The 22,318-nt window shown below is 41.8% G+C and overlaps 2 protein-coding genes across 3 annotated transcripts in view; one reads left to right on the forward strand and one right to left on the reverse strand.

Annotated features, from left to right (window-relative positions):
* Nucleotides 1-16,247, reverse strand: part of GDAP2 (ganglioside induced differentiation associated protein 2) — a 62,994-nt gene extending 46,747 nt beyond the window's left edge. Inside the window, exons 1-3 of one of the 2 annotated variants that reach the window (XM_006861299.1) lie at nucleotides 16,014-16,247; nucleotides 2,392-2,628; nucleotides 1,152-1,291 (exon numbers count right to left, since the gene is read on the reverse strand). In XM_006861299.1, coding sequence (XP_006861361.1) covers nucleotides 1,152-1,291; nucleotides 2,392-2,564 — 313 coding nt within the window. In that variant the 5' untranslated portion in view covers nucleotides 2,565-2,628; nucleotides 16,014-16,247. Of the gene's footprint in view, nucleotides 1-1,151; nucleotides 1,292-2,391; nucleotides 2,629-16,013 lie in introns of those variants that run through there. The other variant, XM_006861300.1, reaches the window with a different exon arrangement.
* Nucleotides 16,248-16,335: 88 nt separating this feature from the next.
* WDR3 (WD repeat domain 3) overlaps nucleotides 16,336-22,318 on the forward strand; it is a 37,547-nt gene continuing 31,564 nt past the window's right edge. The window contains exons 1-3 of the mRNA XM_006861301.1: nucleotides 16,336-16,349; nucleotides 20,156-20,358; nucleotides 21,979-22,188. Coding sequence (XP_006861363.1) covers nucleotides 20,188-20,358; nucleotides 21,979-22,188 — 381 coding nt within the window. The 5' untranslated portion in view covers nucleotides 16,336-16,349; nucleotides 20,156-20,187. The remainder of the gene's footprint in view (nucleotides 16,350-20,155; nucleotides 20,359-21,978; nucleotides 22,189-22,318) is intronic.

Consider the following 22,318-nt stretch of genomic DNA (forward strand, 5'->3'; position numbering starts at 1 on the left):
TTTCCTGCTCTCACAGTCAAAGTTCAGTTAATGAAGTTTTTTTTTTTTTAAATCCCTATTCTTTCTTTCATATAGACAGCACAGTAAGTATTCCTGTTCAAATTTTAATATCTTTATTAGATTAGAAAATGGAAAAGGGTCTAGGAAAGCAAGGATTTGTGTTCACATTTTAAGAAACCTATTTCTTGTATACTTTTTTATAAGATGGAAAGAATGAATTTCATAATATCATCCACTTGGGCTCAAACAACCATATAATAAAGTGTTGCTGAATTGGTGATTAATAAAAAATGAATGCAAATAAGTGGTAATAGGATTCTGAACCAACCTATTTCCATTTTCAAAGGGATCTTCCCAGAGACCGTTCTGAGAAAAACACTGTCAAGTTCATAACTGAGAATATATTTGCTCTTACTATGATATACTTTACTTCTATCAATAAGGCATTTTTATTTTAATTTCAGAAATGCAACCGTTTATGTCCAAAAGTGTATAAAACATCCTCTATCAATATTGGTTCAAACCCACCAGCCACTCTGTGGAAACCCTATACAGGGTAGCTATTAGTCAGAACTGACTCAACAACACTTAACAACATCAATAACATACTATGATAAAAGTTTTTCAATTTAGAGGAAGACAAAGGAAGATAGTTGCTTTACAAGATTTATCAGTGCAAAAATGTCTATAGCCAGAAATATGCTGCCAAAGATCCAACTGGCCACAATGGCTGCAACTTTAAATTTCAGTACATTTAAAATGAACTGACAGAAAATTCTTTGAGCTCAGCTTTTAACATACTGTGGGGTTTTCAAATTCTGTTTTTCTTTAAACAGAATAATAGGCATCATCTTCACCACTTTTCTTTAAACTCAAAATATGCTTCCTCAAGATAGAGAACATCAAAATAAACATTTTCTAAGCAATAAAAACTATTTCCTAAGAGAGTCAGAGAAAGAGAGGATGATTCTCAACAAAATAGACTTACACTGGCTACAACAATGGGCTCAAACAGTAACAACAATTTGAGGACAGTATAGGACCTGTCAGTGTGTTGTTATGTTGCACACAGGATCATCAGAAGTCAGAACTGATGGGATGGCACCTAACAACAGAAGAGGTAAGTAACATGCCTACGAAGACTAACTTACCTTTAAGTTTCTGGAGGTCCTCCTTCAAATCAGGCCCTGCAAGCATGAAGATACTTTCTGACACAGGATTCTTATCCGTGAGAGTCTCATTGCTGGTATTCACAATAGCTGTACAGTTTAGTATTGCCACATCTCCTTTCCTGATGAAACACACAATCAATAAATAAAGAACAGGTGTGGGGAGAGAAGGGTGACAAAAGAGTTTCTACTTTTCCACAATATCCTGTCTACATGCCTTTCACAACCTTGTTTTTGCTAGTTCACAATCTAGTAAATAGTAGTAAAGAAAGTCCTGACTCAGAAAGATTTATCTGGTGTCTTAGACAGATGCAACTGCCATGAAAACAAAGCTCACAAAATTGTCATTTTTCTTTCGCATCTTACTTATTTGTATCTCATTATTACAGAATGCCTATGTAGAGAGCTGAAAGTAGTTGCTTTAAGCAGAGTTTATGCATAGCAGCATTATTCATAAAAATTTAAAAGTAGAAACAACCCAAACACTCATCGAATGATAAGCTGAGAAAGAAAGTGTGATATAATCATACAGTGGAATACTATTTAACCATAAAAAGAGTGAAGCACTAATCCATGCTACAGTACGACTCTTGAAAACACTATGCTAGATAAAAATAGATACAAAACCACATTAGCATATGAGCACATTTATAGGAAAGGAATTATAGTAGTGTTGTGAGTTATGAGTTGAGTTGCAAACTGCAAGGTTAGCAGTTTGTATCTGAGGGAGAAAGATGTGGCTTTCTGCTCGTGTAAATATTTAGCATCAGAAACTTGATACAGAGTTGCTATGAGTCAAAACTGACTCCATGGCATACAACCACCATCACCACCACCACATTGATAGGAAACGTACATATGGAAAGAGACAGATTAGTGGTGGAATCCTGGTGTGATGCAGTGGGATAATGCACTGGACCACAAGGTTGGCAGTTCAAACTTACCAGCCACTTCTTAGAAACCCTAGATAAAGGTTTCTATGAGTTGGAATTGACTCAATGGCACTTAACAGCCGGGCTGAGGATATATATACACACACATATATTTATCAAATTGTGGATTTTAATATGCAGTTAACTGCATGTTAATTAAACCTCAGGAAAGCTTTAAAAACAGCTACAAAGCAGTATTTTAACAACTCTGGGGATTATAAGAAAAAAATTTTATTAGAAATTACACAAAAATGTTATCACATTGTGCCAGGATTTAACCAGATAATTACCAAATAACCACTTTCCCATTGATGTCCTTATTATAAGGAAAAGGTGATCGAATAGTGTCTTCCTGTAACTTTTCAGCTGCAGTGTCAGAATTCACTCCATCTTCACACGAGTCACTCCAACTTGGTAGTGTGTCCACATCCACAAACTGGGAAGGTGCACCCAAGGGATCCATGGAATGGAAACTTCAGCTGTCTTTCCCAAAATTCCTCAGCAAAACAATATTGACTGCAGTTTATCTTAAGAGAAAAGGAAGGACTGTTTTAATAGAGAAACACAGACACTAGTTTCATTCTATTACAGAAAAAAAACAAAACTCTAGTGTGAAATACTCAAATAGTAGATCATGTGATTCTAGTCACTGAAACAGTTCACAGAAAACAACACAAAGCAAAGAATTACTACAGTTCTTCTACAACAGGAAGAATGGGGGCTGATTTGAGCACAAATCATTTTCAAAGAATTCAGCCATTAATCACATGACCCTCTAGCCCTACTTTCCAGAAACACAGAACTATTCATTCAACATCCACTAAGCATCTGCTATTAAAAAAATAAAAATAAAGTGCGGGAAGAGCGCTGCTACACTATGGGGGTTGCAATCAATGCCACAAAGCCAAACGTGTATGAACTGTTGAATGGAAACCAATCTGCTCTGTAACATTTAATCTAAACCACAACAACAAAAGCTAAAAAAGTGCTACATGAACCAGAATGGGTGAGTGTTCAGATCAAGGAACAGGCTTGTCTCCTCAGGATGCTGGGTTGACAGGGGTGGAAAGTTTAGACATTAGCTTTTAAAAAGAGGGGGCGCTATAAAGGAGACGCTACAAGTGGTTGGCTTATAAGCTTTCATGGGTGTGCTTAGTTTCAGAATGAGGGGGATAAGGAAGAATCCCCATTGAATAATGTTCCTCTTTTCCAGATGTACCTGGTGAAAGGGATGGGGGATGATGGTGATAGGATTTTATGATTCAATTGTGAGTAACTGTTAGCAGGATTAATTATGACTGCCTAAAGTGGAATTACAGAATATATGTAACTAAAAGTGGGGAGTGGTTAATCTTTTATTTCAGGGGAAAAAATGATCCCAGGACCATCAAGAAGGAAGAACCTGAGTGAAACGTGAGATCCCTACTTAGAAAAAGCAGTGACAGCAGAGAGAGTGGCAGAGGCAGTGGCCTGGAGACACAGAGCAGCTTCGGGCTCTAGGCCCACGGACTGAGTAAGGCTGTGTTGCCTGCAAGCAGGAGGCTGGCTTATAGAAAGTGCCTTTTGAACATTCAAATGAATATATTTTGTTCTGTTTTGTTTTGAACGTGTGCATCAAGTATTTTTGCTTTGTTCATTTGTGAAATATAAGATGTAAATAGGGAACCACAGAGAGGAAGTAGGATAGCTGTAGTTGCATGGAAGGAAATGTAATTATTGAGATAAAACAAAACGTATGATTTGTTGAATGTACAGCTGATGGTCTTGTTTTGTCTGTAGACCTTCACTCAATTCACAATAAGTTTTTTTTTAAAAAGTGCTAAATGCTGCAACAGCTACAAAGATAAATAATCTGTAAGAATTCAATCTGGTGATAGTGTAGCAGATAGAATGAATAAGACAAAAGCAAAACAGGGAGTTCAAGGTCTGAACCCTGTAGAAAAGGCAATGGAGAAGGCGACTTGGATTGGAGTCAACATACAATGGAAGAACCAACAGGATGTGGCAACCAATAGAAGGGTAATGAGAAAACATGCTAGAAATACTCCAGAAAGGTTATAGAAAACTTAACATGAGAAAACGATATTTAATTTGTCAATAAATCAGCTGATTTCAGTAAAACAGTAGGTTCATGCATATAATAAATCTTTGTCAGAATCTATTGTGTCAGATATTCAAGGCAATGTCCCTGGGTGAAGCAATGGTTAACACATGTGGCTGCTTACCAAAAGACTAGAACTTTGAGTCCACTCAAAGATGTTTCCCAAAGCTTGAGGATCTCCTCCTAAAAAATCAGCCATTAAAAACCCTTTGAAGCACAGTTGTAGCTGACACACATGGGGTTGCCATGAGTCAAGTCAACTCAAGGGCCACTGGTTTTGGATATTATTCTAGCCACTGAAGATTACGACAGAACAAATCTCCGCCCTTATGAAGTTTCTGTTTCTGTAGAGAGGTAAGATGATAAACAAATAACACGCAGATATCTAGCAGGATGACTGATGGCAGTAAGTATTATGGAAGAAACAGTGACATCTCAGCAAAGATGTAAATACAGTGAAAGAGCAAACTACGTGAAGCTCTGGGGAGCATTTCTGGTAGAGGAAACAGTTAAGTCCAAAAGGCCAGAAGGGAGCTGAGTGTATTCTGAGAAGGAGGTCAAGGAGGTCAATCTGGCTGGAGTACAATAAGCTAGGTAATAAGTGATGAGGCTAGTGAGAGGGAAAGGCCAGATGATGCAGTTTGTAAACCAGGGTTTGACATTTGGATCTTATTCCAAATATGATGGAAGCTATTGGAGGATCTTGCGCAAGATAATGACTTACTATAATTAACATTCTAAAAGAGCATCCTGTTGTTATTAAGTGTAGCTGAGTTGGTTCTGACTCACAGCGACCCTTTATTGGGTTTCCAAGGAGCAGCTGGTGGGTTTGAACCGCCATCAGCAGAGAAGGGGCTAAATAAAGATCTGTATTTAGAAGACTAAGCACACAGATGGCATTTAAAGCTACGGGAACTAGGCAAGATGGCCCAGAAAATAATGTAAATAGAGAAAAAGACCCAAGAACTGAGTCCTGAAGCACTTAAAAATTTAGAGACTGCAAGAAGATAAGTCAGACAATAAGACAGAGAAGTACTAGGAGGAAAGAAAAGATAATCAGATAAGTATCATAGACTAAAATGCACATGAAGAATGCATTTCAAGAAGTACTCACAACGTATCCAAAAATAAACACTTAACAACAACAAATGATACTGAAAGGCTGAGTAAAAGGATTGAGAACTCACTGGTACACTGAAGTTCACGGGTCATGTCATATATATGACAACAGACAGACAATCAGGAAGTGAAGAATGCTGGTGAATTTCTCCTTTGAGTTTTTCATTATGATTTTAATTTTTATTGCTATCAAACAAGTATTCCCTTTCACAACAACTCCTGCTTAGAGACATGGGGTATTCATTGGAATAAACCATTGTTGTTGTTAAGTGCTATGAAGTTGGTTCGGACTCATAGGGATCCTGTATAGGGTTTCCAAGAATCAGCTAGTGGGTTTGAATTGCTGAACTTGTGGTCCAGTGCTGATCCTACAGCATCATACCAGGACTCCAGAATAAACCACAGACCTAGCATAGGATGCTAATTCCTTTATCAACACTGTGAAATAAGATGTGTGATCATTTATAGAACAATCTTGGAAAGGCCTTATGTATAATAAATGACAAATTGTAGATGATGATTCTTATTTGATACAAAACAACGACTTCAATGGGTTTTCAGGGCTGTGAACTTTTGGAAGCAGAAACTGTCATGCTTTTCTTTTCTCCCAACTCTTTTGAAATTCTTCTGAAACAAAGAAACTAATTTTACCTATCCTAGGTCCTATCAATTGGCCTTCTGGTAGTTTGTTAATTTGTTCACTAAGCATTCATATAGAACAAGCTGAATGAACAGAGGACAAATAGAGAGTATATACTCACTTTCCATAGTTGATCCTGCCTCAAATGCAATGAAATCACATTTTTCAAAAACACCTTGTAAAAATTTAACCATATAAAGCAAATCCCAAATGTCCTACGGGTTTCCAAGACCACACATTTTTATGGAAGCACACTGTCACATCTTTCTCCTGTGGAAAGACTGGTGAGTTCAAACCTCCAACCTTACGGTTTGTAAGTGAGCCTTAACCACTGTGCCACTCCATTACATATAAACTTAGTTTTCAGTTTGCAAACCTGAGTGAGTGCCAACTTTCAGGGGAGAAAAAAAATGCTTCTGTAAAATAAAAAATTTTTTCTGACTCTAAGTAAAATCTGCTTAAAGGATATTTGGAAAACAACAAAATGTAAGGGAGAAAATTTCAGGTAGTTTAACTACCCTATTTTTATGATTGTTAAAATTGTAAAAATTTTTAAAAAAAGTACAACATTCAAAATGTTCCATTTTGAAGCCTCCTTCTTTAGTCTTTTCAGGTCAACATTTCCACATGCATTCACACTGTGGTCAGAAGCTCAGCTCTGATATCAGAAAGCCTGAGTTTGGGACTAGCTCCTGCCACCATCGAGAGCCCTGGAAGCAGAGTGGGCTATGTGTTAGAGTCCACCAGGCACTCCTTGGGAGAAAGGTGAGACTTTCTGCTCCTGTAAAGATTTACAGTCCTGGAAACCCTATATAGGGTCACTATAAGTTGGAATCCACTCCAGGGCATACCACCATCACCATCACCATCACCACCTACCAACTAGTAGCTGTGCTATCCTTGACTCTAAGCCCAAATTTCCTTCTTTCCAAAACAGGGGTCATAATCACCTAGGGTACTGTGCCATGAAATGAGATCATCTATGTCAAAATTGCATGGCAGGTCGCATGGCACAAAGCAAAGATTCAATAAAATTATGTTACAACTTTCTGAATCAACATGAAAGTCACTTGTATCACTGTCTGTAAAAAAATTATGTCTCCACATGTAGCAAAGAGCAAAATACTCTCCAAAATTCTGTAAAAGACACTAAACACAAACAGAACTGTATTAAGATACATTTCTATTTAACTCATTCATGACTTCATTTGTAATAACCTTGTGACTCCCAAACACATAGATCAAACATCTGTTTTCTCTGATCTTGCTCCTGTGACACGTGGGGAGGGAGTATTATAAGTGTTCTACGTGTTGCAAAAACAAATGCAGTATGGCTTTCTTTATCACTAGGCTGCTCTCAACACTATTCAGCAATTTAAGAAATCACTCTTAGTTGGCTCTCTTAGCCATTCTAAACAGCACCTCTGGTAGCCAGCCTTTAGCACATCCTTCCACGATACAGCCTCCTGGGATTCAGACCTTGTGTAGTGAGCTCCCACAATGAATGGGGTTGGCCAATGGAATACTGCAAAAATGGCAAGGTGTGATTTCCAACAAGGTTAGATCATAAGAGACATGCAGCCTCTGCTTTGATCTCTCTCGAAAGGCTTGCTCTGGAGAAAGCTAGACAACAGGACCCAAGGATCCTCAAGAAGTCCATGGAAAGGCCTCCAAAAGGAGAAACAGGCTTCTTGTCAACAATCAGCATCAGTTGCCAGACACATGGGTGAGCACCCAGGAGGTGGAGTCCAGCCCTGGCTGACATCCTGACATAACCTCATGAGAAAACCTGAGTCAGAACCATGAATTACACTGCTTCTGAATTCCTAATCCATAGAAACTGCACGATAATACTTTTGTCTTAAGTGCCGTCGAGTCGGTTCCGACTCAGAGCGACCCTGTAGAGTTTCAGAGAAGCGGCTGGAGGGTTTGAACCAGCAACTTTGTGATTAGCAGTCCAGCGCTTATCCTACAGTGCCACACCAGGACTCCAAGGTAGGAGTAAATAATTAATATGGCATCTTTTCTAAAAAGTTCATATTCCCTACACTCCTAAATATGCCCATCTCACTTTCTGAAGATAATAGGAATGTCTGTCTACTATGTCCTGGCATTCATACATTCAAGCACTGTTAACTGCTGAATCCCTGTCTAGTGGAGGCAATGAACTCACAAAAATCACACAAACATATAATCACAGAAACAAATAGATACTTAAAATCCATGACAGTTGTGCCACAGAGAGTAACAAGGGAGTTCAATTTAGACCGAGTCTGAGAACATTTCCTCCAGAAACTGACATTTAAAGCCAAAAGTAGAAGAGTTTTACATGCAGAGCTAAGAGTGAGTCTGGGAACTTTAAAGTGGGAGAGAGCCTAGGATACTAAAGGAACCAAACGGTGGCCCCTGGAGTAACTACAGGGAGGCATGGGGTATTACATATGTTGCAGTAATAATTTGCAATTCTTACAATAACCCACAGAACTCTTATTTTACAATGAGGGCATCAAGACCCAATGTTCAATAACTGGCCCAAAGTAACAAACCAATACGTGGCTGTCCTGAGATCCAAATCCAGGACCAGCAGGCACAAAAACCTATGCACTCCATTTGCATGTTGCTTCCCTTCTGAGAAAACAGAGGTTCAAGTTAACTTTCTTCTAACTCAGAATCTATTTTCTTTTCAACTTTCTTCATCTCAGCAGGTTACTTCACTTCACTGTTGTTGTTAAGTGTTGTACAGGGTTTCCCAGGAACCGCTGGTGGGTTTGAATCGCTAGCCCTGTGGCTCTCAGTCCAGTGCTTATCCTACAGCGCCACACCGGGAGTTCACTTCACGAGAACTCCTCTAAGAGTGTGTAAGAACAGCACTTCTTCCTTGATCTCTCTCCAATCCCACTGGTTGGAGTCCAGCTATTCTCAAAAATATTTCTTGTTGCACTTCACAATACCAACCAAATTCCTCTTCCTCACCATTTAACTTTTTAAGAGTAATCTGGTTTGCAGTTCTACTTCCTCTTTCTTCTTAATTTATTCAATTTCCTGCAGTTTTGCTTCCCGCTCCATAACAACACTAACACTGCTCTTTCAAGGTCAACAATAACTTTCCAATTGTCAAATCCAAGAGTTCTTGAAATGTCATTTGCATCATTCCCTCCTGAAACTGTATCTTTGACAGGACCCTCTGTAGGTACTCCTGTATCTCTGATCACACCTTCGCAGCATGCCCTATTGAATCATCTTCTAGATCTCACTGTGACCCACAGGATGTTGGGTATTGAAAGATTATGAGTAATTATTATTGTAAGGCAGAGGTTGTTGTTGTTGTTGTTAAGTACCGTCAAGTTGGTTCTGACCCATAGCGACCCTAAACAGGGTTTCCGAGGCTGTAAAGCTTTGCGGGAGCAGAAAGCCTCATCTTTCTCCTGTGGAGCAGCTGGTAGTTTAGAATTGCTGACCTTAAGGTTCGCAGCCCGATTCGTAACCACTACGCTACCAGAGTGGCATTATATGGAAAATGTCATAGAATGAACAAAAGTAGAATTCTTTTTCAGTTCCATCTCTAAACAGAAATTGCTTTTTCTCACTAAAAAGAGATTTAACCTCCTCTACCCTCCCCCAATAACCTCATATGCATGCGAAAGCTGGACAGTGCATAAGGAAGATCATAGAAGAATTGATGTCTTTGAGTTGTGGTGTTGGAGGAGAATACTGAAAGTGCCATGGACTGCCAAAAGAACCAATAGATCTGTTTTGGAAGAAGTGCAGCCAGAGTGCTCCTTGGAGGCCAAGATGGCTAAGCTTTGTCTCTCATACTTTGGACATATTGTCAGGAGGGAACAGTCGCTGGAGAAGGATATCATGTTTGGTAAGGTGGAGGGTCAGAGAAAAAGAGGAAGACCCCCAGCAAGATGGATTGGCCAAGTGGCAGCATTGATGGTGTCAAGCGTGGCAACAGTAGTGAGGTTGGCCCAGGATCGGACATTGTTTTGTTCTGCTGTGCATGGGGTGACTAAGAGTTGGTTCCGACTCGATGGCACCTGACAACAACAACAACCCTCCTCCAACACATAGATCCTTACAATGAAGGAAATAAAGCAGCAGCAAAGTCAGGCTGGGCAGGAAAACTTGATCCTGTTCCCTAATGTGGTTCTTTAAAAAATCCATCACAAATTAAATGAAAGTCAAAGACCCTTTCACCCCTTTGAAATATCTGTCACGTTGCTGTTAGGTGTCACCCATTCCATTCAGCCTCATAAGACCCTGCATAGGATTTCTAAGGAGTGGCTGGTGAGTTTGAACCGCCAACCTTGCCAGTCCACTGTTTATCCTATAGAGCCGCACAATTTTGCAATTAAATTTGAAGGTTGCTAAGTGTTGTGCTGTAGGATAAGCACTGGATTGCTAAACACAAGGCTGGAGGTTCAAACCCACCAGTCATTCTTGGAAACCTTATACAGGGTCACTATGCGTTGGAACCAACTCAATGGCACGTTAACAACACCACCAGATTCAGATTAAGAGGCTCTGGTAGTGTAGAAGGTTATGCATTGGGATGCTTGCTACCTGCAAGGTCAGCAGTTAAAATCCACCAGTCATTCCTTGGGAGAAATACGATACTTTCTGTTCCCATAGGAGCTCTGGTAGTGTAGTGGTTATGAATCGGGCTGCTTAACCTCAAGGTTGGCAGTTCGAAACTATCAGCCATTCCGTGGGAGAAAGATGACGCTTTCTGCTCCCATAAAGATTTATTTACAGCCTTGGAAACCCTGTGCAGGGTCATTATGAGTCAGAACTGACTCCACGGTACTTAACAACAAGAAATCATAGCTTCGGAAACCTTTGGCAGGGTCACTATGAATCAGTACAAAGAGTTCTGGTAGTGTAGTGGTCATGAGTCAGGCTGGTAACCTCAGGGTCAGAAGTTTGAAACTACCAGCTATTCTGCAGGAGAAAGATGAGGCTTTTTGCTTCCGTAAAGATTGATAGCCTCAGAAACCCTGTACAGAGTCGCTAGGAGTCGGAACCAACTCCACGGCACATAACCACCACCACCATGTGTCAGTACACAATAGTAATACTCATTAAGAATCCCATTCATAGAAATAATGTAAACAGAGTGTTGGGGCAGGGAGAACTACAATAATCTAGAACTATATATATATTTTTTTAAATCTGTTGCCCTCAAGTCTGACTTATAGAGTTACTATAAATTAGTTTAAACCGCATGAGTGGCAGTTCAAACTCACCAGCAGTTGCTCAGAAACCCTATACAGGGTCACTATGAGTTGGAACTGACTCAATGGTACTGAACAACAATAACAACAACATAGGACAGATAGAACTACCCCATAGGGTATTTCTTCTGTGGAGTGGTTGGTGGGTTCAAACCTCCAACCTTTCAGTTGCCAGTGAAGGACTTGTAATCAACACTCCTTAATTTATATTTATAGGCATAATTTTGTGTAACATTAAGTGAGCAAAACTGTACACTCAAAATCAACTGATGAGACTCATTTCTGTACTTTGAATAGGCTCAAAGTAAAAATAAAACAAAAAAGGCTTCTGACACAAGGCATTAATGTTCAGGATCAAAAGTTCTACATGGCACAAACAGAAGATTTCAGAATGGATCAGATCTGTTTCCCTAGACATACTTACCTTAAGGGTTCTCTTCTATCCCTACGTGGAAATGGACCAAAAGACAAACAGAACTCACTATGCATGTATATAGTAAACACAAACAGTTCTCTTTACAGTATAGTTTCTGTCATGTTAACAAATCTTGTCATCCTTTAGTTTAAGTAATTGGACTGCCTGCAGATAACAGATTTTGTTGTTCAAAATTGGGATGAATCAGACACTATGCCTTGGGTCACTCACTATCTTAAAAAAACTGATTTTTGTCTGGATAAAATTAAAATTGTATCATTTTAAGGACAAAAACAGGAGTCCTAATGTGGTGCTGTGGAGTCCTGGTGTGGTGCTGTGGGTTAATGTGCCAGACTGCGAAACCATTTGAACTGCAAGGTCGGCAGTTCAAACTCACCAGTCACTCCTGGGAAACCCTATACAGGGTCGCTATGGGTCAGAACTGACTCGATGGCACTTAACAACAACAACAAAGGAGAAAAACAGGACCTTTAACCTGCTTATATTCATTTCAAAATTCTTACATGGATAAAAGGAAGTTGGCCTCAATAAAAGGAAGCTGGTCCATACACTTGAGCAGGAATCCTGGTGTGGCACTGTAGAATACCCACTGGATTGCAAGCTGCAAGGTCGGTAGTTTAAGCCTACCAGTTGCTCCTTGGAAACCCTATCAAGGGTCACCAGGACTCAACGACATTTAACAAAAACAATAGTGTTAATTATTTTTATGTAAATTACAGTTTACCATTCTTTACATCTTTGTTCAGTATGCATTAAGATCCACTGCCACTTTCCAGATGATTAGGAAGAAAGGTCTGGAGATGTACTTCTGAAACTCAGCCAGTGGAAACTCACTGGATCACAATGGGAACCAATCATGAGAATGATGTCGGATCAGGTGACATTTCATTCTGTGTACGTTGGGTTGCTATGAGCTGGGGGCTAACAACAGCAACTCCATCTCAACATTAAACCTATTAAATCTAAGAATCATGTTACATAACAATTTGCCAAAAAATGGGAGATTGTTTTTTTTTTCAAAAGCTAATTAGATGAGGTTTTCTGCTCCCGTAAAGATTTACAGCCTCGGAAACTCTGTAGAGGGTCGCTATGAATCGGAACCGACTCCACGCCACATAACCACTACCACCCCCACTACTTAGATGGAAAAATAAAACTAACTTGGCCAGCTGCGTCAATAATAAATAGGAGAGGACATCAAAAAGTTCGGGGGAAAATGGAATTAAAAGATAAAGAAAATTTTCTACAAACTTTCCCAAGTCCCCTCGTACAGTTGTAACAAAAACGTTTGTAAGCCGCATCATCAGTTCTGGTCAAATTTAAAATCATTGTTCAAAAACAAAGTATATATTCTAATGGTGGGTCAGCATTTATACAGTTACACACTTCATATACATTTGAAAAACTGTTAAAAGAACAGTTGCTATCAAGTCAATTACAACTCACAGGGAACCCGTCTATATGAGAAAAGAACTGTGTTCCATTGGGTTTTCAATCGCTGATTTTATCCAGAAGTAGATCACCAGGCCTTTCTTCCTGAGTACCTCAGGAGAAGCACTTGATTCTCCTACTTTTTGTCATTTGTATCCCCAAGGACTCTTAGAGAATTGTATTGTTTCAATTATAAGTATTAATATGTGCAACAATTTTGAACGTAAATAAGATACTAGGTTTATACCCTTGAAATAATATATGCGGAATGTTGTTGTTAAGTGCCACTGAGTCGGTTCCGACTCATAGAGACCCTGTCTAGGGTTTCCGAGGAGTGGAAATCTTGCGGTTAAAACTGACCTTGTGGTTCAGTGCATTATCCTGCAGTGCATCACTGGTATTCTGATACCAACTCTTAAATTTTGTCCATCTGTAGTTGTCTCTTCTCATTACTTTTAATAATGCTAAAAAATACACATTTTAAAGGTAAAATCTTGATTCATACAAATATTAAAAGGAGCACCAGTCAAAGATTTGATTTAACTAATAGGATAAAGGGAATCCCAGGAACAGACACATTAAAATAGAATATTGAGATGAATGTGCAAGGGGAGGCAAAAGTGGGTTTATGAAGGTGGAAAGACAATTCAACTGAATGTCCAATTGACCGTCAATGGGATAGGATGGAATTTCCAAGTCTACAAGACAACTATTTAACAAAGCGCGAAAACGATTTTGAGGACTGGGCAGTGTTTCATTTGGTTCTGTATAAGGGAGCTGAGTCAGAACAGACTCCAGACTTGACAGCATATAACAGACAACATCAGTTATATTGAGTACGTGTGTGGTGCTACAGGATAAGCACTGGACTGCTAACTGCAAAGTCAGAGGTTCAAACCCACCAGTTGCTCTTCAGAAACCCTAGGCAGGGTTACTATGATTCGTAACTGACTGCATAGCACTTAATAACAACCATCAGTTATCTAAAAGATCCCTGGTGGCACTGTAGGGTAAGCACTGGACTGCTAACCACAAGGTTTGCAGGTTTAAACCCACCAGCCACTCAGAGAGAGAAAGAGAAAGCTTCCTCTTCTTGGAAGGATTTACAGCCTCAAAAATCCTGTACAGGGTCGTTATGAGTAGGAAATCAATTTGATGACCCTGAGTTGGGTTTAGTACAGTGCTGTAGAATCAGCACTGGACTGTGAACCACAAGGTCTGTAGTTCAAACACAGCTGCTCCACCAAAACCTTACAGAGTTGCTATGAGTTGGATTCGACTCAATGGCACTTAACAACAAGAAGAAGGTGCCTTAATGGTGCCAGGAAGTAAGCACTGGGCTGCTAACTGCAAGATCAAGGGTTCAAACCCACTAGCTTCTCCGTAGGAAAAAGGATGAGGCTTCCATAGAGATTTACAGTCTCAGAAACCCTAGGGAGCAGTTCTACTCTGGATAGCTATGAGTCAGTCAGCACTGACTCGATGGCAGTGAGTTTGGTATTTTGGTTTTATCAGTTATCTGTATCTATAGTTGTAAGGAATCCTGGTGTAGGATAATGCACTGCAACACAAGGTCAGTTTGAACCACAAGGCTGGTGGTTCAAGCCCACCAGCCAGCTCCTCGGAAACACTACACAAGGTCTCCATGAGTCGGAAATTACTCAAGGGCATTTAACAGTAACATAGTTGTAAAACAGGGAATGTGGTGGCTCTGTAGGGTAAGCACTGGACTGTGAACCACAAGAGTGGAGATTCAACCAGTTGCACCACAGGAGAAAGATGAGACTTTTCTGTTTCCACAAAGATTTACAGCATCCGAAACAAGGTTGCTATAAGTCTGAACTGACTTAACACTTAACAACAAACAGTTGTAAAACACTTTTCATAGAATCAGAAAATCTGAGGTGTCATCTAAATAAAGTGTAGACTATAAAAATCCCTCTCTCTACAATAAAACAATGCACATCACCTGGAGGAGACAGTAACCAAACCCAACCAAATGCTCTCTTTCCCCACCAAACATCTTGAAAGAACAGTCTTCTACCTCACAAAGTTCTCTCTTCTCATTCATATAATCCACCGTGATCTTGTTTTAAAACACCTACAGTACTATAGCTATCCAGTCTCATCTCCATTCCCTACTATTGCAATTCTCTTGAATACTAGCTGAGCACATCATCTCAAGAAATGATGTCCTTACAACCTTGAATAAAGGACACATTCTGTAATGCTAATTTCTGTCTGGGAACGTCTTGTTCAATAAGTGAAAGCAGGGATTTCTTTAGTATGGCTATAACTGCCAACAAGAGACAACAAAACTCATTTCTGAAACCTTTTATACAGTCCAAGAATAAAAGTGGGCAGAACGGCAAGGGAGGAAAACTAACTCCCACCTAGTGACGGAGCACCTGAGCCTCAGTCACCAGCCAAGGTGAAAGCAGAACAGGTCACTTCCCCCTCAAGCGGCCGGGCAGTGGAACACACAAAACCAAGCCAAAGTCACCCCAGGGACAGCGGGGGCCCAGACAACTCAGCAACCAGGGTTCAGCGCTTACCAACCCTGATCCAAGCTGCTCTCTTTTCGAGGAACGCCCAGCCCACAAGGGCGGCTGCATGGGCTAGGCTTGAGTGAACCGGCCTCGTTACAACTGGCAGGGATCCCGGCCACCCCATTTCACCTGCACCCGAGGGCACGCGCCTATTCGGCTACTGCACCACTGTCCCCGGTGTCCAAGCTGCACACCCTCTCCTCTCGTCGGCATGTCATGTCACCCAGCACTTGGAGAGAGAGGAACCCCACCAACAGACAGGGGAGAAGAGCGTAGAACAGACAGAACTAAATGTCTTTGCCAGCATCCCGTGCAGGGGTGGTGTCCCGTGAGCCTCCGGCCGCACCCCCCGGCCCGCTCGGCCCCGCCTTCCCTCCCAGCCTCCGGCCCGCCTCTCACAGTCCTCTGGCCTTCCCATCCGAGCGGCAGGCAGGGTGGATTAAGCTCCCTGTAGAAGGCAGCCGAACGGCATCTCCGGACAAAGCTTGCCAGGACCGCAGCGAGTAACGCGAGTCTAAGTCAACCGAGGAGCTAGAGTGACTACAGCAAAAGCTCTGGGCTGTGAAACACCGGCTTCCGCTCCCGACCGGCGCTCACCAATCAGAAGCCGGTGTTTTCCGTCATTTCCTCCTAGAAGGCAAAGGAAACGACGGGCGGAAGGATCTGGGAAACGGACCCGGAAGGGGCGGGCCTTGTACGTGGGACCCGTGGCCCCGGATCCTCGTGGAGGCCGAGGTGAGTATGCTGGTTGCACTCAGCTAAACCGATTGGGCTTGGCTGTTCCGATCGGATTTGAGACCTTCATGGTGTGAGCAGTTGCGAAGGCGAGGGTATTTAGGGCGGGTCTCTAGGGTTGGGGATCCCATGCTGCTGTGATCATCGTAGTACCCAGAGACTATTCCTGTACTGGAAGGCACCAGGTAGAGCTGCTGGAGCCGCCGGTACGCCGCGCCGCCACGCTGCTGCGTCTTGTCTATGGACAGACTTCCCCCCCCCCCCCCAGGACGTTGCAGCCGTGTGCGTTGTGTGCTGAATCCCTCATTATCTCCTCTTGGTTTAGTGACTTCATCTGACAGCCCTTTTACAACAGGCCACCTTGTCAGCTCACGGAAGCAGTGCTTTCTGGGAGATTGTGGGTTAAAAGAGGGGGCCCTGGTGGCGCAACGGTTAAGCACTCAGCTGTGAACCAAAAAGTCAGAGGTTGTAATCCACTAGCCTTTCCTTAAGAGAAAGGTGTGATAGTCTGCTTTCGTGAAGATTACAAATGCCTTGGAAACCCTGGAAACAGTTATGTTTTATACTATTTGTTTGTTGTTAATTGCCGTCGAATCGGTTCCAACTCATAACCACCCTGTGTAAAGTTTCCGAGGAGCCGCTGATGAGCTTGAAAAACCGACCTTGCAGTCCAGCGCATTAACCTGCAGTGCCACACCAGGACAGTTCTATTTGATACTATTTGTTCTTGTTAAGTGCCATCGAGTCGGTTCTGACCCATAGCGACCTTGTATAGGGTTTACAAAGAGCAGCTGATGAGCCTGAACCACCAACTTTGTGGTTCAAACTGACTTTGCAGTCCAGCGTATTAACCCGCAGCGCCACATCATAGGGTTTGGGCTTTCTTTTTGTTGAATGTTTTTTTTTTCCGTGTGTGTGTGTTTAGGATGCGAGGATAGTGTCGTCCTGGAGGAAGGTTAGGCTGTGAGCTATCTCCAAAAGGCATAAGATCTATGCACTTGAAGCAAAAATAATCATTGCCATGGAAATACGGTTAGGAAAAGATAACTGGCCACAGTCTAATTAGTGTAAAGATCAACCACCATTAAGGGGTTGGAAAAGTAAGAGGAATTGGCAGAATTGATCCACCTTCCCAGTTTAAGAACATTATTGCTATGTTAGTAATCCTCTTTTCTTGGTTTTTAACTAGGTTTATGTGGATTTCTCTGAAAAGAAAAACAAGATCAATAAATAGTTGGACAGTTCCAACTCATAGCAACCTTGTATAGGATTTCCAAGGAGCAGCTGGTGGGTCTGAATCACTGACCTTTCTGAGATTCTCTCATGGGCTTGAACTGTCAGCTTTGTAGTTAGCAATCTGGTGCGTATCCTGTAGTGCTATACCAGGACTCCAAAAAAGCCTATAACTTCAGTTTAATATGGCTTTTTTTTTTTTTAATTGCATGGATTTTTTTGAGGGGATGCTTTTCATTTTGCCATGTCAAGAGCAGTCACGCTAGTCTCCTTTACCGCCTTTTATCCATGTTCTGTGTTTTCAGTCAGTTTGACATAGTAAAGGAACTATGTTGTTGTTAAGTGCATTTGAGTCAATTCCGACCCATAGCGACCCTGTATAGGGCTTCCAAGGAGCAGTTGGTAAGCTTGAACTGCTGACCTTGTAGTTCAAACAACTTTGCATTCTGACGCATTAGCCCACAGTGCCACAAAGGAACTGTAACATCTTTCAGTACACTGTGCTAAATTGCCCTACTATTTTTCTGTGCCAAGAAGTGACTCTTCTGATTTTGATTAGGGTGTATTAGAATAGTAGTTCTTAAAAGTGTAGTTCAGAGACCACACTTGGGTACTGGTTAGAATAGGAAATCTTGGACTGTACCCCACACTCTGGTAGCGTAGTGGTTACGAATCGGGCTGCAAACCTTAAGGTCAGTGGTTCGAAACTACCAGCCGCTCCGCGGGAGAAAGATGAGGCTTTCTACTCCCGTAAAGATTTACACCTTCGGAAACCCTGTACAGGGTCGCTATGGGTCGGACCCGACTCGATGGCACTTAACAACAACAACAACAACAACCCCACACTCAAAGGAGCCTTAGTGGCACTGTGGGCTAGGCAATAGGCTATTAACCAGAACGTTGGTGGTTCAAACCCACCAACTGCTGAGTAAGATGACCCTGTCAGCTTCTGTAAAGATTTAGTCTCAGAAACCCTATGTGGTACTGGTATGAGTCAAAATCGACTCTATAGCAATGGGATGGGATGACCTCATACTTAAGCCAAAAACCCCATTGGTTGATTCTGACTCGTAGTGACCCTATAGAACCGTGTAAAACTGCCTCATGGGGTTTCCAAGGTTGTAAGTCTATTGGTGCAGATTGTCACATCTTTGTCCTACAGAGTGGCTGAGGTTGACCTAACTGTTGACCTTTGGTTAGCAGCTGAGTGCTCAATTGCTGCGCCACCAGGACTTCTCTACTTCACACTGGTTGTAAATTGGGCTGGAGTGGGGAGAGGTAGCTGTTGGTGTTATCATAAGATCGCCAAGTGATTTGGAGGCACACTGGATTGAGCCCCACTGTGTTTGAAGTCAGTGGTTTTATCTTAATAAAACCACTGACTTGGGCCATCAGCCAAGCAAGTCAACTATGACTTGTCACAACCCTGTAGACAAGGTAGAACGGCTCCACAGTTTTCAAGACTAACTATGGAAGCAGACAGTTTCATTGTAGGTTTGAACTGCTGACCTTGTAGTTCAAGCCCATTGCTTAACCCACTATACCACCAGCACTCTTTCTACCATCTCTTGTTGTTAAGTGTCCTCGAGCCAGTCTTCACTCGCAGTGACCCTGTATAGGGTTTCTGAGGAACAGTTGGTGGGTTTGAATTGCTGACGTTGTGGGTTGTAGTCTAGTGCATACTTCTTTCTAGGTCAGCTTTTGGGGCTTGCTGGGATTTTAGTTTAGGTGGCACTGTGGGATAATGCATTGGACCGCAAGGCCAGTTTGAACTGCAAGATTGGCAGTTCAGATTCACCAGTCACTCTTCGGACATCCTATACAGGGTGGCTATGAGTCAGAACCGACTCAGAGGCACTTAATGATAACATAGGTCTAGAAGCAGTAAGTGGTAAGATGTTTCCTGGGAACATTCAGCAATGTCTTACAAGACATCTGCCTTAGGCGATGCCTCAGATAATGCTTCGGGCATCATCTTAGCAGGCACCTTTGGTGCCTGCACCTTAGCGATGTGGGTTCAGGGATAATGGTTTTACTGATGATTGGATCAGTAGACAAGGATTGCGTAATCTTTTCAGATGGTAGGGGTTGCACTGTTGGCAAGAGTGATTTAACTGAGTCTGACTTATAGCAACCCTGTATAATGGGCTTCTGGGGAGCAGTTGGTGAGTTTGAACCGCCGACTTTGCAGTTAGCAGGTGTATGGTAAATATTTGCCTGTCTTTTCAGTCACAGGCTGCCAATCTCAGTGTCAAACCTTTGATGGTTGCTGAGTAGGCGGAAGTGAGCTGTTCACTTGCACTGAGGCAGTAATGTGAAGATATTGGTGAGGTAGGCATGACAGTGTGACCAATTTGAAACTTGGGGTAAGAGATTGCATGTTGAGTCAGCAGTGCATGCAAAAATGAAGCTGCTCATGTGTTTTAGATCAGTGACTTATTCACAGTTGAACAAAGGTTAAGAAGCCACAAGTTGATATCTCTTAACCACATGATGAACTCAGTGTTTTCTGGCCTAACAGAACCAAGGTACCCAAAGAATTGATTTTTTTGTTTGTTTGTTTGCATCCATAGATTTCTTCACCCGTGGAATCAGGCATCGTAACATGGGGCTTACCAAGCAATACCTACGCTATGTTGCCAGTGCAGTCTTTGGTCTGATTGGCAGCCAAAAAGGTAATATCGTCTTTGTGACACTTCGTGGTGAGAAAGGACGTTACGTGGCAGTACCAGCCTGTGAACATGTTTTCATCTGGGACTTAAGGAAAGGCGAAAAGGTAAGCCAGAAGTCCACTATGTTGCTACTGACTTATGGCTATTTGAGGATGGAAGGGCAGAAGTGGAAAGCTGGTTGTTTCTCATGCACAATTTTTTTCAATATGCCTCTAGAAAAGAAACGTTTTTCCTTTGGGTCTAGATAATACAGGCATCAGGTTCTGTTGTTTTCTTCTGTTCTAAATTCTTCTACTCAACCCAATAGAAACTTACCTTATAGATCTCAAGGACCCAAAATGAAACCTACTGCCATTGGGTCAGTTGGGCTCATAGTAAACCTATATAAGGTTTCTAAGACTGTAAGTTCTTAAAGAAGCAGACAGCCTTTTCTTTCCAAGATAGTGTGGTATGAACCACCAACCATGTGCTTAATGATTAAAAATTGTTATTTTATTCCTAGTCCTTTCCCTCCCTCTTTACCAATTCTCACTAGTTGTGGCTTTGTAGGATAAGCACTGGACTTCTGACCACAGGGTTGTGGCTTGAGCCCTTTGAGCCACTTGGCAGGAGAAAGATGAGGCTTTCTTTTTCTGAAAAGATGTATAACCTCAGAAACCCTATACAGGGTCTCAATGAGTCGGAATCAACTCATTTGTCCATAACAACTTGCGTGATGTTGTTGTTAAGTGCTGTTAATTGGCTCCGACTCATTGCGACCCTGTATAGGGTTTCTGAGGAGCGGCTGGTGAGCTTGAACCACCGACCTTGCGGTTCAAAACAACCTTGCAGTCCAGTCTATTAACCCACATCGCTATTCAATGAGAGCCCTGGTAGTATAATGATTAAATGTCTGGCTGCTAATTGAAAGGTCAGCTGTTCAAATCCATCAGTAGTTTGCTCTGTGGGAGATAAGACGATCTGCTTCCATAAAGATTACACTCTAGGAAACAGTATGGGACCATTCTCTTCTGTCTCATAGGGTCTCTGTGAGCTGAAATTAACTTGATGCCATTTAACAGTTATTTAAAACTAATATGACTCTGCTTTCCAAACTGAATCTTTGGGGCTTATACAGATGAAACCTAAGCATTAATCTGGGCTTTGATATTTGTGTGACTTTAAATTTCCTAAGCCTCACCACTTCTGCCAAAGCATATTTGGGTATTTTGCTCTTGTCCACTCTTTTTGTGACTCCCAAGAGTTTGCTGTTTGAGTCTTTGTTGCCACCCAGTCATTTGGTGTAAAATCACTGTAACACTCTGTACCATGCTTGTTAATTTCTCGTAAAATGCAACTCAGGTAAAGTGAGGATGGTTGTATAATGTTTCATTGAAAATTATCTGGTATCGCCATATGCCTTTGGAACTTTTGTAGGTAGGATAAGCACTGGACTGCTACCTGAAAAGTCGGCGGTTCCAACGCACCAGTCACCCCTTGGAAACTCTATACAGGGTCACGATGAATCGGAACTGACTCCATGACCTTTAACAGCAACAGCAGCAGGCCATTTCAGTGACCAGGACAGATAATATTTCCTATACTAAAAAACTTGAGATGGACTGTGGAATTTCATTATTTCCAAGACTGATTTGGGATGGTGAATGCTCTCATTTTATTGTGCCCCCACTTTTCCCTTCTCATGCTTCACTTTTCTACATTGATTTTGCTTTTTACCATTTCAGATCCTCATCCTTCAGGGGCTTAAACAAGAAGTCACTTACTTATGCCCCAGCCCAGATGGACTACACTTAGCCGTTGGTTATGAGGATGGGTCCATCCGAATCTTCAGTCTCCTGAGTGGGGAAGGAAATGTGACGTTCAATGGACATAAAGCAGCTGTCACTACCTTGAAGTATGATCAGCTAGGAGGCAGGCTGGCTTCTGGGTCCAAGGTGAGACCTGTGTCAGGTGCCCAGACTTTGGTACACACACAAACTTGTTGGATAAAACAAGGAGCTCTTTAGGACCCAAAGTAATATGATGTTAAGTGCTGTCAAGTCAGTACTGGCTCCTGGAGACCCT

This window comes from Chrysochloris asiatica, unplaced genomic scaffold (assembly GCF_000296735.1).
Source record: "Chrysochloris asiatica unplaced genomic scaffold, ChrAsi1.0 scaffold00042, whole genome shotgun sequence".
Classification (NCBI taxonomy): domain Eukaryota; kingdom Metazoa; phylum Chordata; class Mammalia; order Afrosoricida; family Chrysochloridae; genus Chrysochloris; species Chrysochloris asiatica.